A 17,985-nucleotide genomic window follows, 5' to 3' on the forward strand; every position below is an offset into this window, starting at 1 on the left:
TGACGTGGATACACTAATACATATGAAATAGATAACTATTCAGAACCTGCTGTATAAAAAAATAAAATAAAATTCAAAAAAATGCTAATAATAAACTGAGTTACAGGCTTCTTGGGGCCCAGAGCTGAGATCCAATTTTGGGTGGATCAAAATCTACAATTTGGTTGCGGCACTGTCTGGAAGTGTCGAGCTTGTCACTGCTGTGTTCAAGGAAAAGGGAAGGTGAGAAAGTATCAAAAGAGATAGGTAATTGGGAGAGTCCCATGTTACTAAGCTATTTGTGGATGTTCACCTGGGTCTAATACAAGTGACAACTGGTCGGAGAATTAGGGGGAAATTGGGGCTGGGGGGATGGTGCCTTAGTTGCTCTGTTATGTCTCCGAAAACAAGCGCACCACACTCAACCCCTTCTGTGAGTCTCACATCATTTCCTTGCTTTATGGCGGCTCTGTCAACTCTTGCAGTCCTCCTGGTTTAAATGTTTACAGATGGAAGTGAAAAGAGGTGAGAGAAAATTCACAGGATTTTTCATGTTTATGACTATATATATGTGTGCTTATTTTAAGACTCTCTGAAGTGCACCTGCAAATACTGTGCACCCAAGATACAAATCGTAGGAGGTGAATTTTCACAATTAACAAAATATTTTCACGTTCGTCTCAACCGTGAGACTACCGTGAACAATGTTGACCTGAAAAGTCGGAGACGGTATTTAGTAGGATTGAGAAACAGCTGTCATGGGGCCGTGAACATCTTGAAATGCTGTGCAGGTATTTGTGGGTTAGTAGGGATATGCGTTTGTGAGTTTTCTTTCTACAGAAATGTTTTATTAGAGTCTCAAAGAGGTAAGACCAAAGAAAGATGAAGGGACTGCTTCTTGGGCATATGGTTAAGGTGTAAGTTGCCTCAAGATCAAAAGAACTAACGCTTTGACTTGCAAATCCCCTGAAAGGGAAGGAGGGGAGGCAAGTTGAGCGCCCCTCCGGAAGTGGAGGGGCCCAAGCCCTCTGCCGAGAATTGGTGAAGGAAATTCACCAGAGTCCGGAAACGCCACGACAGCCCGGTCACCAGGGGGCTGGGAAAAGGTTCGATTAGCGTGGAGTTTGATGGGCGGAGAGGAGAGTCGGGCCCCGTACCAAAGAAATGTTTTCAGCATCAGCCAGCTGAAAAACAAGACGGCTTCCTCTTTCCTACATGTTCTTCCAAAACCTCCTACATCCGCAGCCTGCCCCTCAAACCACACCCTGCAGGATGCAGCCGGGGGAGCGGCCCTGCTCTTTGGAACCAGCCATGCTAGGGATGCAGCTGGTCCCAATCCCTATTGATGCTTTTCTCAGAGCCACCCTGGGCCCTGAGCTGCCCTCAGGTGCTGCCACTCCAGGGTTCTCTTAGGGACACATGTCCTGACTCGCTGAAGTACGACCAGGAGAGCACTGGGTCACAAACAACCCCAATGAGCGTTCTCTTTGGTCCCCTGTCAGAAGTTGCCCTGGTGCTGGCCAGTCTCTGCTGGCCTCACTCCCAGATCGGCTGGGCAGTCGATGAGAGGAGCAGATTACCGGGCACGTCCTCCCTGTGGCAGTGGCACGAGGGGGCAACAAACCCTCAAGGCCTTGGAATGCCTCCTCTGGCCACTGGCACGTTATCGTTTCAGCCTCATTCTAGTGGCCAAAGCAGGTCACGTGGCCAAATCCAAAGCTACGAGGTAAGAGAATATATACCCCGTGTCTTTAGAAGGAGCAACCGCAAAGTCACCTAGACGTGGATCCAGGGCAGGGTGAAGAAGGAGAGGCAAGAAATGCAACCTCTACTACATCTACGTTAGTGAAGTCAGTTTCTCATACGTGACCCGGGTCTCTCCCTCACCTCCTGTGAGTCTCAAAATGGATGAGATCAAACACTGAACGGTCATCATCGTGAGAACTGGGGGAGGGATCCGTGGTTACTTGCTTGCTTTTCATCCCACGGCACCTAGTAACACATCATGCACCTAGACGGTGCTTAAGATGCTGGACGGAACAATCCTCGCTGCTCCTAGTCGCACTGAACAGGATTTGCAGTATAATCCCCTTAGTCGGTCTTTCCACTTAGAGCACACAGCAGGAACATATAATAATAACTACAGGTTGCCATCCTAGTTATAGGCAGGAGACGGAGCCCTTGAGATGACTGGTGGCCTCCCTAAGAAGTGACAAAGCTCTCCACTTGCGGTTCAAATAACCGAAAACCCTGCGACCTTAACATTATGCAGATCTACCCCATGCTTGCACCAAAGAACCCATCACGTCTGCTTGGCTTTGCAGGTCTGTGTAACTCGGCCGATAGCTGGATGATCGTGCCCAACATCAAGCAGAACCACTACACCGTCCACGGTCTGCAGAGCGGCACCAAGTACATCTTCATTGTCAAGGCCATCAACCAGGCGGGCAGCCGCAGCAGCGAGCCTGGGAAGTTGAAGACAAACAGTACGTGCCGCCAGCTCAGCAGAGCTGTCGTCTCTCATCTGCCCTCCTTTCAGCTGCCTCTAGCGCCCCTTCTTTTCCTTTTCTCGGTCGCGGGTATCGCTGACAGCCTCAGAAAGCAAGCAAAGAGCCAGTGTGCGATCGTGCGTTTTGCATCAGATTCCTCTCGGTTCCAAGCCTGACGCAGAGTCGGGGCGCTGTAACTGGGAGATAGTATTCTTTTCCATAGCGGAACAGCAAATTACTAACTCTTTCTTCAGGAATTCTCTTACTCCAGATAGCTGTCCAGGTCTGTGGTTCGCACTCAGAGGTGATTCTGGTCCCCCGAGGGACACTGAGCCATGTCTGGAGTCATTTTTGGTTGTCACAGCTGGGATGGATGTTACTGGTGTCTAGTGGTTAGAGGCCAGGGATGACGGGAAACGTCCCACAATCCTCAGGATGGCCCCTACAACACAGGGCGAGCCAGGCGGTACGTGCATCTTGTAACACTGTCATCTCCCCCCTCTCTGCCCACCTGTGTTTTATTTTATGCTCATCTTTCTTTACATCTTTTTGAGCTAGAAATATTATGCTGTACAATGTGGTATTTCTTTGCATAAGACCTCCCAAGAGAAAGTCACTTGGAGTGTGTCAATATCGCAGCGCGTTCTAGGGTTGCCAGCCAACAGGAACTACTTTTTAAGAGGAACCCTCATTTAAGCCAAATCCTTGATTTCAGTAGTCAAGTAACTTTATCCCAGGTATACGTGTTTAAGATACAGAACTCTTAAACATAAGCTACTTTCTCCTCTCCGTGTTTCTGCTGGTAAAGAAGAAAACGTCCTCAGAGAGTAACTAAGAAAAAAAATGAATATATACATCCACTGAGGTTAATTCCATAGAGTAGATCTAAGAGACATCTTGTTTGTAATTCACCGGTTTTACCAAACATAATGTATTCATTTCATATAGACAGGTAATGTCATCTTCTACGTCTAGACATGCAATCATTGACCGGATGTTGTTAACTTACGTACAAGAGGTCGGTAAACTTTTTCTGTAACGTGCCAAATAGTAACTATTTGGGGCTGTGCAGGTCAGATGGTCTTGGTCACAGGTATTCAACTCTGTCGTGCAAAAAGCACGGCATGGCCGTGCTTCATCAAAACTTTATTGACACAGGCAGTGGGCTGAATCTGGCCTGCGGGCTATAGTTTGTTAAACTCTTAGGTGTACAAGTCCTACAGTGCATTGAATTGTTTAGCCAAGTCAATGATTAATTTGTTCCCTGCGCTCATTTGCCCTCATCAAAGCGAAAGCCTTGAACCTAGACAGAGTAGGTCACAGTTTCCTTGAGAAACACATCCGAGGCGCAAGTGGAATTAGTTCCGAGAAGGCAGGGGGTTGGGCCTGACATCAGATGGCATGACCCTGCTCCATGCATGTGTCGGTGAAGCCGGGAGCTGAAGCAAACACGATGTAGTTCACCGTTAGAAGGCCAGTCTGTTCGGTGGCTGTAACGTTCTGGTCTTCCTCACTGGAAGAAGGGCAAGCAGAACAGGGCCTTCACGGTCAGTGATGGGTGCGCGCCTTTATGGAAGGCCTTCCTAATCCGCCCATTAGGGTCCAATGATTTTTACGCACGTTCTATCTTCCACCTTTTTTTTTTTTCCCAATTTTATTGAAGTATAGTTGATTTACAATGTTGGGTTAATTTCTGCTGTACAGCAAAGTGATTCAGTTATACATACATTCTTTTTCATGTCCTTTTCCATTATGGTTTATCTCACCTGTTAAGCCAGACTACCTTCAGACGCTTCTTGTCTTCGTTCATACTTTATCCCTAATAGTTGCTGGTGGGATCATTCCTGAGGACAGTTTTGTTTCTTTTTTTTTTTTTAATCAAGCCAAGGCAAAATTTAAACTACACGTGGAATCCAGCCGGTCTTACAGCCTTTGAGAATACCCACTGCCTGCTGGGCACTTGCGGATTTTCTCAGCTCCCCTTTAAGCTTTTCTCTGATATGAACAGAAATCTAAGATGGGTCAGCAAAGTACAGCCCGTGGGCCAGATTCAGCTGCCTGTTCTTGTAAATAAACTTTTACTGGCACAGAGCCACGCCCATCTGTTTACCTACGTCTCCGGCTGTCTCCATGCGAGGACAGTAGTGTTCGATAGCCCCAGAAGAAAACACATGGCCAACATAGCTGAAAAAATTTCCTATCTGGCCTCTTGCAGAAAAAGTATGCTGGTCCCCGATCTAAAAGAAAGGATTTTAGAAGTGCTGACGTCATGTCGGTATCCAAGCAGCGACTAGAAATCCTTTGGCCTGCCTGCATGCGATGTCACACACACTGCTCCAGGCTCGCTGCCTCAGTTTCTCAGCCATCGTGTATTGCCACAGTCAGATTTACCAGACTTTTTCCTGTGATTGTCTGAGACCCGTGCACTGCGCGGAAGCAGCCTCCCAGCTGCCAGTGGCTGTGGAGTTTGAACATCATGGTGTTTTTGCATCACGTTGTACCTCATTTCCTGCCTTTTAAGTGCCTTGTACCGACGTCGTGTTGAATGACAGGGTGGCCTCCACACCAATGGTGAATTCTCAGAGAAGTAACAGTTAACAACAAGATGTTCAGGTGCGATTCTCCCAAGATTTTATAATGGTTCAATTTTCAAAACACAAATGTGAGAGAGAGAGGAGCTTCTTATATATACAAATGAACTCACGAGGCAAAACCCAGGTGTCACCATCACGCTGTTTGCCTGATCTTGTGGGCTGAAAAACAGACAACTTTATAGTCACTGTAAGCTCGTGAGAGGATTGCTTTAATTTGGAACAATCTCAAGGTAATATAAGCCTGTAGGTTATTCTGTACGTGAAAACCTGCAGTCTTGACTTGTTTGGTTCCTGGTCTGAAGTCTATTGAGCATGAACCCATTTTAAGCTGACTGAACATGGGAATGGTTGAAAATGAAGGCTTCATTTTCTCCTCCCTTCCCGGATGCTGTTCAGCCAGTATGTACCTGTGCCGCTGGTGTACAGCTGCGATTCCCCCAGGATAGCTCACACCACATGTTCTGGTGGATCCTCGCCCGAGCTGTTGTCGAATTGTGAGCGTAGCACCCCTGCATCCGCATCTTAGAACTGACCGACTGCGAGCCCATGATGGCAGGGACGTGCTCGTTACCATCTTCCGGTACTTTTTAAAGCTGATTCTGAAAATACGTTCATGCTCGTGTTAAAATCAACAGTTCTTTTCATCTTCCGCTTTCTGTTTTGTAACCATCTCCAGGCCAACCATTTAAACTGGACCCCAAATCTGCACATCGCAAGCTAAAGGTGTCCCACGATAACTTGACAGTAGAACGTGATGAGTCATCATCCAAAAAGAGCCACACGCCTGAACGCTTCACCAGCCAAGGCAGCTATGGCGTAGCTGGAAACGTGTTCATTGACAGTGGCCGGCATTACTGGGAAGTGGTCATAAGCGGAAGCACATGGTAGGCAATTTTATCTAAATATATTCTTTCACGTTCTCCTCCATCCCAGATTATTACAAGGTATTGAACATAGCTCCCTGCGCCACACAGCAGGACCTTGTCCCCCATCTCTTTGACACACAGTAGTTTGTGTCTGCTAATCCCAAACTCTTAATTTATCCCTCTCCCCTTTCCCCTTTGGTAACCGAAAGTTTGTTTTCTACGTCTGTGAGTCTGTTTCTGTTTTGTCAATAAATTCTTTTCTATCGTATTTTAGATTCCATACATAAGTGATATCATATGATATTTGTCTTTCTCTGACTGACTTCACTCGGTATGATCATCTCTAGGTCCGTCCGTGTTGCTGCAGATGGCATTATTTCATTCTTTTTTATGGCTGAGTAGTATTCCAGAGTGTGTGTGTGTGTGTGTGTGTGTGTGTGTGTGTGTATACACACACACACACACACCACATCTTCTTTATCCATTCGTCTGTTGATGGATGTTGTCCTACAACTATAAAAAGGCACATCTGACTTTGCCAGAGCATCAACACATACCGGAGTCCATCTTGAATCATGATACGCAGAAAATCTTGATCAGTCAGCTGTTGCTACAGTAATGCTGCATAACAAACACCCCAAAATTCAGTGGCTTCAACCAATAATAATTTACTGTTGCTCACTGACACCCACATCTGTGGGTTAGCTGTTCAAGGCTAATCTTAACTGGGCCTTGCTTTAAGCTGGAGGTTGGATCTAGGTCTGTTCTATGGGTTTCTTCATCCTCTTTGGACATGTGGGCTACCCAGGCCACGTCCTTCTCAAGGAGCCCAAGAGCACAAGCCCAACTCTGCAAGCACATTTCAAAGCGCTGCTTGCATCATGTCTGCTAACTTCTTATTGGCCAAAGCCAGGCACGTGGCCAAGCCCAAGGCTAGTGGTGCCGGGAAGTATATTTTCTTCACGTGGAGTCGAGAGGAGGGAGTGGAAATATACCAAGCAATCATCTAATCTAACCATTCGGCCAATAAGAAAAAGTACTCGTTTTAACGCCATCCATTTTTTATTTACAGCAAGAATTGAGCCCTGGTCCCAGGGAGAGCTAGCTAGTATGCTAACACTGCTCTTTCATGCCTTAAAGCATGGGTCAGCAGACTACAGCCCTTGGGCCAAACCCAGCCCACTGTCTGTTTTTGTAAATAAACTATTTATGGGAACACAGCCAGGCTCATCCTTTTCCACAGTGTCTATGGCTGCCTTTGAGCCACACAGCAGAGTTGAGGAGGTAAAACAGAATCCTGTGGTCCATGAAGCCAAAATTATTAGCTCTCTGGCCCTTTACAGAATAAGTTCTCCAATTCCTACTCTAAATTCCTGCTCTTCATCACTTAAACTAATTTCTGTCGCCTTGTACGTTTTGTGATTCTAGACTGGGCCCATCAGTACAAAGAGCTGAGAGCTATTTGGGGGCTGGGGGTGAAGCAGTGATCCTTGGCCAGGACTCATTTCAGAGGGTCCCTTAGATCCAGCCCAGTGCTTTGAGCCCACTGAGTTCTCTGAGCCTAAGGGGTGGAGGTCAGGGCAGTCTACGTGGGAATTAGTTAACCCTACCAAGTACACCTTACAAAGCTGACCTTGCCTATTCCACAGCCATAAACTGCACCTCTCACCCTGGCCATCTGTCTCAACAAATGCCCACTTAACGAGCTCCCTTTCTGAGCAATTATGATTTTTATTTAGCCAGCCCTTATCTAGCACAGCTATGTGCCAGGCACTGGTCTAAGCATTTTACGAATGGTAACTCATTTATTCACCCTAACAGCCCCACAAAGGTAGGTGCTAATATCCCATTTTACAGATGAGATGACCGAGGCCCAAGGGCACAAAGCTCATAGTGACAGAGTTGGGGAGTCTGTAATCAGGGTACAAGCTGTTAACCAAGGGTCCACAAACGTTGTCTGTAAAGGGCCAGAGAGCCAGTATTTCTAGGTTTGCAGGCCAGATGATTTTGTCTCAACTGCTCACCTCTACTGTGGTGGTGGGAAAGCAGCCATAGACCACACATCCGTGCATTGGTGTGGCTGGGTGCCAATACAGCTTCATTTATGAAAACAAGCAGAGGGCCAGATTTGGCCCATGGGTTGTAGTTTGCTAACCCCCGCTCTTAACCACCATGCTGTATTTTTGAAACATTATAATTACGCTTTAGGCAGGAGGCTTAATCCTCCCAGACTTCAGACAATACTTCTACAAAGCTACAGTAATCAAAACAGCATGGTATTGGCACAAAAACAGACATATGGATCAATGGAACAGAATAGAGAACCCCAAAATTAACCCACACGCCTACGGTCAATTAACCTTCGACAAAGGAGGCAAGAATATACAACGGGGAAAAGGCAGTCTCTTCAGCAAGTGGTGTTGGCAAAGTTGGACAGCCACGTGTAAATCGATGAAGTTCGAACACACCCTCTCACCATACACAAAAATAAACTCAAAATGGCTTAAGGACTTAAACATAAGGCATGACACCCTAAAACTCCTAGAAGAGAACATAGGCAAAACGTTCTCTGACACAAATCGTACCAATGGTTTCTTAGCTCAGTCTACCAAAGCAATAGGAATCCAAAGCAGTAGAAATAAAAGCAAAAATAAACAAGTGGGACCTAATCAAACTTACAAGCTTTTGCATAGCAAAGGAAACCATAAACAAAACAAAAAGATGACCTACGGACGGGGAGAAAATATTCGACAAGGGCTTAATTTCCAAAATGTACAAACAGCTCATACAACTCAACAACAACAAAAACAAACAACCCCATCAAAAAATGGGCAAAAGACCTAAACAGACTTTTCCCAAAGAAGACATGCAGACGGCCAAGAGGCACATGAAAAGATGCTCAACATCGCTAACTATTAGAGAAACGCAAATCAAAACTACAATGAGGTACCACCTCACACCGGTCAGACTGGCCATCATCAAAAAGTCTACAAATAACAAATCCTGGAGAGGGTGTGGAGAAAAGGCAACCCTCCTACACCATGGGTGGGAATGTAAACTGGTGCAGCCACTATGGAGAACAGTATGGAAGTTCCTCCAAAAACTAAAAATAGAGTTGCCTGCAATCCCACTCCTGGGCATATACCCAGACAAAACTCTAATTCGAAAAGATACACGCACCCCTGTGTTCACAACAGCACTATTTACAACAGCCAAGACATGGAAGCAGCCTAAATGTACATGGACAGAGGAATGGATTAAAGAAGATGTGGTACATATATACAACGGAATATTACTCAGCCATAAAAAAAGAACGAAATAACGCCATTTGCAGCAACATGGCTGGACCTCGAGATGAACGTACTAAGTGAAGTAAGTCAGAAAAAGAAAGACAAATACCATGTGATATCACTTATATGTGGAATCTAAAATATGACACAAATGAAACTCTCTAAGAAGCAGAAACAGACTCACGTAGAGAACAGACTTGTGGTTGCCAAGTAGGGGCGGGGTAGGGGTGGATTGGGAGTGTGGAACTAGCAGATGCAAACCAATACACATAGAATGGATAAACAACAAGGTCCTACTGTAGAGCACAAAGAACTGTATTCACTATCCTGTAATAATTACTCAGTCATCAAAAAGAACGAAATAATGCCATTTGCAGCAACGTGGATGGACCCAGAGATGATCGTAATAAGTGAAGCAAGTGAAACAAAGACAAATATCATATGATATCACTCATATGTGGAATCTAAAAAGAAATGATACAAATGAACTTACAAAACAGAAACAGAGTCACAGATGTAGAAAACAAACTTTTGGTTACAGGGTGGGGGGAGGAAGAGATTGGGATTGACAGATACACACTACTATATGAAACAGATAACTAGTAAGGACCTGCTGTAGAGCACAGGGAACTCTACTCAATACTCTGTAATGACCTATATGGGAACAGAATCTAAAGAAGAGTGGATCTATGTATATGTGTAACTGATTCACTTTGCTGTACACCTGAAACTAACACAACACTGTAAATCAGCTATGCCTCAAGGAAAATTTTTAAAATATGTATCCTGTAATAAACCATAAAGGAGATGAAAAAAAAATACGCTTTGGGGCTAACTGTGGTGTACTTAACGACTGATAATTTAATCTGTGCCTAAAAAAAAAAAACTGCCTAACTTGATGATTATTATAACAGTGTTACTTTTGAGATCAGGATACTAAAACACTTCTTATTTACTAAAAAAAAACCCAAAACAACAAACCTTCAATTCAAATCTTTGCAGACAGTGCAGTGTGTCTAAGTCCTTTCCAGTGTTGGTACAAGTCGTGCAAAATCCAAGAAGTCAAATCATAAACTTGGGTGTCTTATTTCTCCCAACAACGGTCCCCATATTAGCCAAGCAAGTAGGTTTCTTTTCTCTTGCCACCCACACGGTTCTCTTTGCCCAGAACATTCCTGTTCCAACATCCCCCTGGAGGGTGGAGGACAAATCCTTCCCCCACTCTGGGCCAGACTGGCATTTATAGTTTGTAGCTGCACTGGGACAAGATAAAAGCCCAAAGGAAAATACAGTGAATTGTTGCAGGCGCAAAAGAGCAAATATTTCCATTTAATTAACGGGCTCTGTTAATCTGGGATGGAATCCAGTGTCTAAATAATTACAATCCCATTAATAATTACTTATGATAAATGATACCTGATCATTATGATCTCATTGCCATTGATGAATGGTGTGGGGAATTCCACCAGACCACTTCACTTATACAAACATAGATTAGCACTACCTTGAAAACAGCAGATGTCAAAACCAACTCACGAGGAGGGGAAAAGGTTCTCAAATTAATCGCCAGGCTTTCGGATCTTTACAAACTTGTGTCCATTGCAGAAAATTCTCAGAAAGTAGTTGAACATTTCCTGGGAGGAAAGGGTGACGCTTACAATCAAATGCCTGTAATACCTTGATTTGCAACAGCTAATGACACAGATATTTTCTCGTGACATATAGTCCTGACTTGAAATTAACATGTACGGTATGATCCATGCCCTGGGGCATGTTAACACTGCCGAGAAACATAATTCTTATACTTTCTGAATTCTCCGAGTCTCACTGCGCACCTTAATGGAACACTGCCTTCTGCCTGCACCTTTCAAGCTCGGTGGCAAGATGTACATAGTTTTACAGATTAACGATAATATAATGGGGGTTTCCTTTGCTTAATGGACTCTACACGGAGTTATTTTCTTACTCTAAGGCTGTTAACATGCTCTTGGTGTTTTAGGAAATGGTGCTAATGTGGGTTCACGCAAAGATTACTGGGCCCCGGGTTAAGCGAGTCTGGACTTTGCCCCTCTTTTTTTTTTTTTTTTTGCGGTACGCGGGCCTCTCACTGTTGTGGCCTCTCGCGTTGCGGAGCACAGGCTCCGGACGCGCAGGCTCAGCGGCCATCATGGCTCACGGGCCCAGCCGCTCCGCGGCGTGTGGGATCTTCCCGGACCGGGGCACGAACCCCCGTCCCCTGCATCGGCAGGCGGACTCTCAACCACTGCGCCACCAGGGAAGCCCCTGCCCCTCATTTTAACCTCTTGGTTTCCCCCTTGCTACGTGAAGTCAGTCATACCTGCCACAGCTGCTTTGTAGGGGGTTCAGTTAAGGTTCATATGGAAAAGAAACGTCAAAGTTCTTTAACAAAAAATGAAAACAGCGTGTAGCAACAGGAAGGAACCAGTACAGACATGCAGCTATGTTGTGATGCAAAGGCAAGTGCCACATTATCTGAAAAGGGAAATGGCAGCTGCCAGGACAGAGAGAACGTCTTGAGGGAGGATACTTAAAACTGCAAAACGAAAACCTTTCCCAAGTGTCTGTTAGGGTTCTGAGAACAACAGAAGTCATTCTAGGTACACCAAGGAGGAAGAGAGCCAGAGGCTTCCAGGGGCCCTGGAAGGGCTGGGAGCGCAGGTCAGGGAGCCCACTGCTCCAGTCCATGAAGCTGGAAAGCTACCCACAGCCCAGAGACAACTTATACCCAGGAGTTTGCCTGGAAGCTTCCACAGACCTCACCTCTGCTGTCTACTGTCTGGAAAACAGTGTTTCCCCTCCTGTTAGAACTTCTGGATCTTGTGCAAGGGTGTCAGTGGCTGAATCTGATGCAGACTCTTATCGGAAGGAGGACTCTGGGAAATGCAGCCCCAGGATTGTCCCTGAGATGCAGAGCAGGATTGACGAGGGAAGAGAAGAGGCCGGTTTGACGGCACACAGGCTGCTACCCTGGGCTGAACAGATGACCAAGTCCATCCTCTTTTAATTCAGTCATGGTGTGTTCTCTTATTGTACTTTACATCCAGCACATGATTTTCGAAAGAATGTCTTTTTTTTTTTTTTTTTTATCAAAGACCAATGAAGTTTTTCTCTCTGCAGTGGGTAAGGTACCATATGTCAATATCCAGCTAGACTAGTTTCTCCTGTAAGAAGGGAACTCTGAATCACTCACTATTTATTGAGAATGAAGGGGTTTGCTTATCTCAATAACTATGAAATACCGCAAATATTACGGAGGCAAACTCCAGCAGGGCGAAAACACTGTAGAAAGAATTCTTAACTTTTTTTTTTTGAGCAGTGAGGACATTTAGAATAAGTAGAATGCCCATCTTCTCAGAGAGAGTCAGATTTTTGAAAAGTATAGTAGGAAATAAAACCGAAGGGGCTCTTCTGGTGAGGAAAGGCACTAGAGGGTGTTATGTAAGTTTGTGGCCTTTTGAATCATTCTACGTTCAAAGTCTGATTCTGGTAGTTATTAGTCGTGTGTCACTGGGCAAAACTAATAACAATTAGTGGGTATTATATGCCAGGCCTCGTGCCTGGGGTTGTACACGTATTCTTTCCTGAACTCCTCAAAATAACCCTGAGACGCAATGACGGTCCCTGTGTTACAGATGAGAAAACTGAGGCTGGGAGATGACAAAGAACTTATCCCCCTAAATGAAAATCATTCTCCATGCTTGCCTTTTGAAATCATGGAAAATGACAGACAAGGCGTCAGGTGAAAAATTCAAAGAAGGTCAAAAGGAGAAGTCTAGAGTTGTGCTGTCCAGTTTGGGAGCTCTTTAAATAGTTTCATTTCATTAAAATTGAATAAATTTCCAGTTCAGTTCCTCGCTCACACCAGCCACAGTTCAAGTGCCCAATAGCCGCATTGCAGCTCGTGGCTACCATACTGAACAGAGCAGAACATGTCCATCATTGCAGAAAGTTCTACGGGACGGCACTGGTCTAGAGAATTCGTCGCGTGGGTCTTCGTGAACGTAAAAAAAAAAAAGACAGCAAAACACAAAGTTCCAATTTCTCTTGTAACGTCTGAACTGAAAACGGGAATGTGGGGCAATACAGTGGCCCCTTTCTGCCCACTCTATGTTCGGAAGGGAAAAAGATGAGGAACGTGGGTCCAGGGTTCATGCCAGCTTTCACTGAAGAATGAACAGGGACGACGAGAGGATCCCGTTTTCCTGACCCCTGAGGACCGCAGAAAGGATTTCACGCGTGTGTGCAACATGGCTCATGGTTTTTGTCGTTGCTGTTTTGTGTCTGCAGGTATGCCATTGGCCTCGCTTACAAATCAGCCCCGAAGCATGAGTGGATTGGCAAGAACTCTGCTTCATGGGCGCTGTGCCGCTGCCACAATACCTGGGTGGTGAGACACAACAGCAAGGAGATCCCCATCGAGCCAGCCCCCCACCTCCGGCGCGTCGGCATCCTGCTGGATTACGATAACGGCTCCATCGCGTTCTACGATGCCTTGAACTCCATCCACCTCTACACTTTCGACATCACATTCTCGCAGCCTGTGTGCCCCACCTTCACTGTGTGGAACAAATGTCTGACCATCATAACCGGCCTTCCCATCCCAGACCATCTAGACTGCACCGAGCAGCTGCCGTGAGCACGTGGCCGCGCGGAGCTGTCTTCCGGGGAATGAAAAGGGTGGTGGCCACCATTTCGGGGACACAGAAAACACAGGCTTCCAGAATGTGATTAAATCTCACCAAAAAGTATCCAGAAATCAGCTAAGATAGGACTCCAAACGGGCGATTCCTCCCTTTCACTGTGTTTTGTATCGAGTACAGGCTTTAATAATTTCTTCACCTTTTTTTTTTTTGTATTTACAGGAAAATTTATAGATTATTTATAAAAGGAACATAACCAGGATTACAACTCTTAGGAATTCTCTGGTTTTGCACATTAGGAGGCCCGGAAGTGTACCAGCTCTTGACCACCTTTATTTCAGCACAGTGTCTGGGCTCGAGAAAAACGTTTTGTGTGCTTATCTACCCTTCTCACATCCTGTGTCCTGCAGCTATTTTCAAAATAAAAAGTAGTTTTGAATCCAGTAGGGAAGTAAACAGGCTTTCTTACTCTGGTTTATCTTGAAGTGTTCTAACTGCGATGTCAGAAAAATTTATTGGGTCGTGTAGGATGGAGAGAGGAAGAGGGAGAATGGAAAGACGACTCGGGAGCTTGGAATCTGCCATAGTGAAATCTGTAATTACCCTCCGATGGCTGGTGGGATGATGCTGGAAAGAAAGGTTCTGAAACCTTTGGCCACGTATTGCCCTGTTTTTCCCAGGATTAAGGATGCTGGGAGAACATGAAGAATGAGATTGCAGTTGAAAAAAGTCGCCTTGAGTCCTACTGATTATTCAAAAATTCAGGCTGATTTGCGTTTCCTCGGAAGTGGGATTCTGTGACGTGATAGAAATCTATTTCCTTTTAATAGTTTCTTTAGGCCTGTGAAATTTCTTCACTATGTTTAATAGCTGTCCTGTGTCCCCCCTCCCCCGAATAATTTTTGTCTCTGGGGCTGAGGAAATAAACATTTTCTGTCACAAATGGCAACACCACTTTGGATCGATTTTGCTCTCCAGGACATCAACACGTGGTCCCAGCTGCCACTACCACATCCAACTGTAAGTCACCCGAAAAACACTTAATATATATGAGTTGGTAATGACAAGGGACATTGCATAAAGTACTGTTCTCCAGTATACGTGCCTCAAAAGTTATTATAAACAGACTTTTATTAAACACATCTTGAAAGATGTAGAAGTCCCTCTATATTCTAGTGTAGTTTACCATAGAGTTGTAAGAAAAAGCAAAAAAAAAAATCAAACTCACTATTCCCACTCCGGAACCTGCTAGTAGAACCTGCTAACACCATGTCAGATGGGATGCTTGGCGTGCTGACCTGACACGTTGGAGCGGTCCGTGAATTAAGACTTTTTTAAGCCGTCCTTGGACTTGGGCCAGGAATCTGGCATTGGTTCTACCTTGACGAAGGGCGTGACATCTATCAACCATTTCATTTGCTAAAATATTTATCTGGGCTACGGGGTTGGCCGTTTTGACTGAACAGACTGGGGGATTTAGACATTGTTTTTACTGATTTTGTTTTTGAGCAAATCAACCAACTGTTTCTTTGAAATTCGTCCATAGACCCACTGTTTCAGCATCGTGTTATGTGATGACGAGTCTGGACTTCACGGGTGGCTTGCCCGGTGCTCCGGCCTCTTCACTGGCAGGTGCGCTCCTTTTTCTTAACAGATAGATTCTATATATTTACTATATTATTTATACCCAGATGAATATTTTGTTAGCGACTTAGGACAATTTCACATCTAAAAGATGGACGCCTCAATGGAAAAAAAAACATTAATCATTCTCTGGAAACTTAATGGGATTTTTTTCTTCTTACGATATAAAAACAATGAGCATTGGCCTTGCCTGAATAAACCAAAAGGGTTGGCTTAGTAATTTTTACGTACTTTTTTGGTAGCTGAATAATGGATATTTTCATGCACTTTGTACACTAACAGGTTTTAAATAAAAGGGTCTAAAACTCAGCTTCTGAGGTTCTTAAAATCATGGTCTCCAGGTACAATACATGCTCCAGTTTGCCTTATGATGTTAATCTAAAGCATTTACGAGGACAGTATTTCCATGAATTATAATGCTTTTCAATATGAAGAAGTTACTACTCCAGCTTTCACTGAAAGCCATTTAGGTTGTGTTCTGGTTATTTTTATATGGACAAGAGGGATTTATGTATCATTCTGTTGTGGAAGTCTCTTTGCTAACTTAAAAACATTGTGGATAATAGCAATTACTATTTCCATGTTGTCATATTTACAGGAAAGTATGTATATGATGAAAGGCCACAGTGTTTACTTTCATTACTGTAACGATGTAGAAAGATTTCCATGTGGATTTTCTTTGAAAGCCAGAAAAATATATGCTATAAACATTTGATGCAGTACAATTCTTTAAACGGATTGGGGGCACGGCCTTTTGTTTCTGAGGTTCTTACTTCACAGGAGGCACCGCAAAATAGGGGAGAAAGAGCTGGCAATGCCAATTACGTTAATACACAAAAGTGATGCAGCGGCAACCAAGGCTACCAGGTGCGACGTCATGGGTGTGTGAACAGTGCTAGGACCATCTTGAAGTGCTTAATAATGTTCGGACAAGGGGGCCTGCGTTTTCATTTTGCTCTGGGCCTTGCAAATTATGTAGCCAGTCCTCATAACAGAACTCAGAAACATGGTACCTCTCTCTTTTCTGCTGGATACAAATGAAGAACCCTGGATCCCATGTCACAAGTGTCTGGCCATATAATTCAAGTAGGAATCTAGATGGATGAAGATGAGAGTGGGCTTGGGTGAAGATTTTCTTTCCAGCTTTCAAAGAAAATGACTTCAAAAACTGACTGCCCATAGTGATGAGAGTTTCTGCTGGAGAAGAGGAAAAGGCCTGAGGACAAAGAGGCATTTTATCATGGTACTGAGATCTACAGACTTCCTGAGGAACCGAACCAGCGCCCCCCAGTGGACGCGGCATTCCATTTCGGCTCCGGGCACATATGCAGGGCCTGCAGAGAGACCCACAATGTCTGGGAGCATACACGTGCTTTCGGTGTTGGGAACCTGATGATCTGGTTTAAAAAGGATACAGAGACGGTAATGGGGGCGGGAGAATGTTTCTAAAATAGCGCTTCTGAACCAAGGGGCGATATGGTAATGCCTGGAGTCGTCTTTGGTTGGCCCAACTTGGGGGAAGTGCTACCAGCATCTAGTGGGTAGAGACCAGGGCTGCTGCTTCAGAGGCTGTGCTACGCTTTGTAGGATGCTACGACAAAGAATTATCCGGCCCAAAATATCAATCGTGCCGCAGATGAGAAACTCTTATTTTGGTTTGGTTTTTTAAATCAGAGCCCTCACAAATTTTTTTTTTTTTACTTTTCCTGTAATTGATTCAATACCTGGTATATCAGAAAGAAAAGAAAGGGGGCACCAAAACCTTCACTGCAGTGGCTCCTTCCCTTTAAAAAAAATATTTACAAAATTGCTTGAAAAATCTGAAAAGCAATCCCAAGCCTGTGTAGATAGAAATCCACTGACAAGTGTCACAAAGATTTGGATGTGATTTGCTTAGCTTGGAAATGAAAGGTCTCTGTATGCTGCCTCTTGCACCCGAACGAATTCAATCCCTGGTACTTGAGTCACGCTGCCAGGCCCTCAGCCCAGACTCTCCATTGCTGTTGCTTTCTGGTTGAAAATAAAATCATTTTTGTGGTTCCCACACCCTCTGTCTCTGCCTGTCTCTGTTGCCTTTTTGGCCAGTGTGTGTGTTCACATTCACGATTTCCACAAATACTGATTCAACTTCTGCTAATTTTTATACTCCTTCGCAACATATCCATTTTCTTTTATGCTTGAAACTTTCCTGCCTCCACCAATCCGGCCTCTCTCTAATCAAAATACAGCTACTTTACAAGACACAAAACAGTCCCCGGAGAATGTAAAGACGCAGTAAGAGAAAACCTGTACAGGAGCGGAGACTGGAAGAAGAATGGCTTGGTTCCAGGCTTCCGGATGGGGTGGAGAGGAAGACAAGCACGATTTGAGCAGACGGGTGGTGGTCTTTACAGCATGGTCTGGAACCATCCCAGCAGTTGGTCCATAAATCTATCGCCAGCCCCCTCCCCAGGCTAATAGGA

At 44.8% G+C, this 17,985-nt stretch overlaps 1 protein-coding gene across 2 annotated transcripts in view; it reads left to right on the plus strand.

The window, feature by feature from the left end:
• MID1 (midline 1) overlaps positions 1 to 17,534 on the plus strand; it is a 180,926-nt gene extending 163,392 nt beyond the window's left edge. Inside the window, exons 8-10 of one of the 2 annotated variants that reach the window (XM_029241212.1) lie at positions 2,304 to 2,465; positions 5,739 to 5,946; positions 13,527 to 15,080. In XM_029241212.1, coding sequence (XP_029097045.1) covers positions 2,304 to 2,465; positions 5,739 to 5,946; positions 13,527 to 13,875 — 719 coding nt within the window. In that variant the 3' untranslated portion in view covers positions 13,876 to 15,080. Of the gene's footprint in view, positions 1 to 2,303; positions 2,466 to 5,738; positions 5,947 to 13,526 lie in introns of both variants that reach the window. The other variant, XM_029241213.1, reaches the window with a different exon arrangement.
• The last annotated feature ends 451 nt before the right edge of the window (positions 17,535 to 17,985 follow it).

This window comes from Monodon monoceros, unplaced genomic scaffold, assembly GCF_005190385.1.
Source record: "Monodon monoceros isolate NGI ecotype Baffin Bay Population unplaced genomic scaffold, NGI_Narwhal_1 Super_Scaffold_22, whole genome shotgun sequence".
Classification (NCBI taxonomy): domain Eukaryota; kingdom Metazoa; phylum Chordata; class Mammalia; order Artiodactyla; family Monodontidae; genus Monodon; species Monodon monoceros.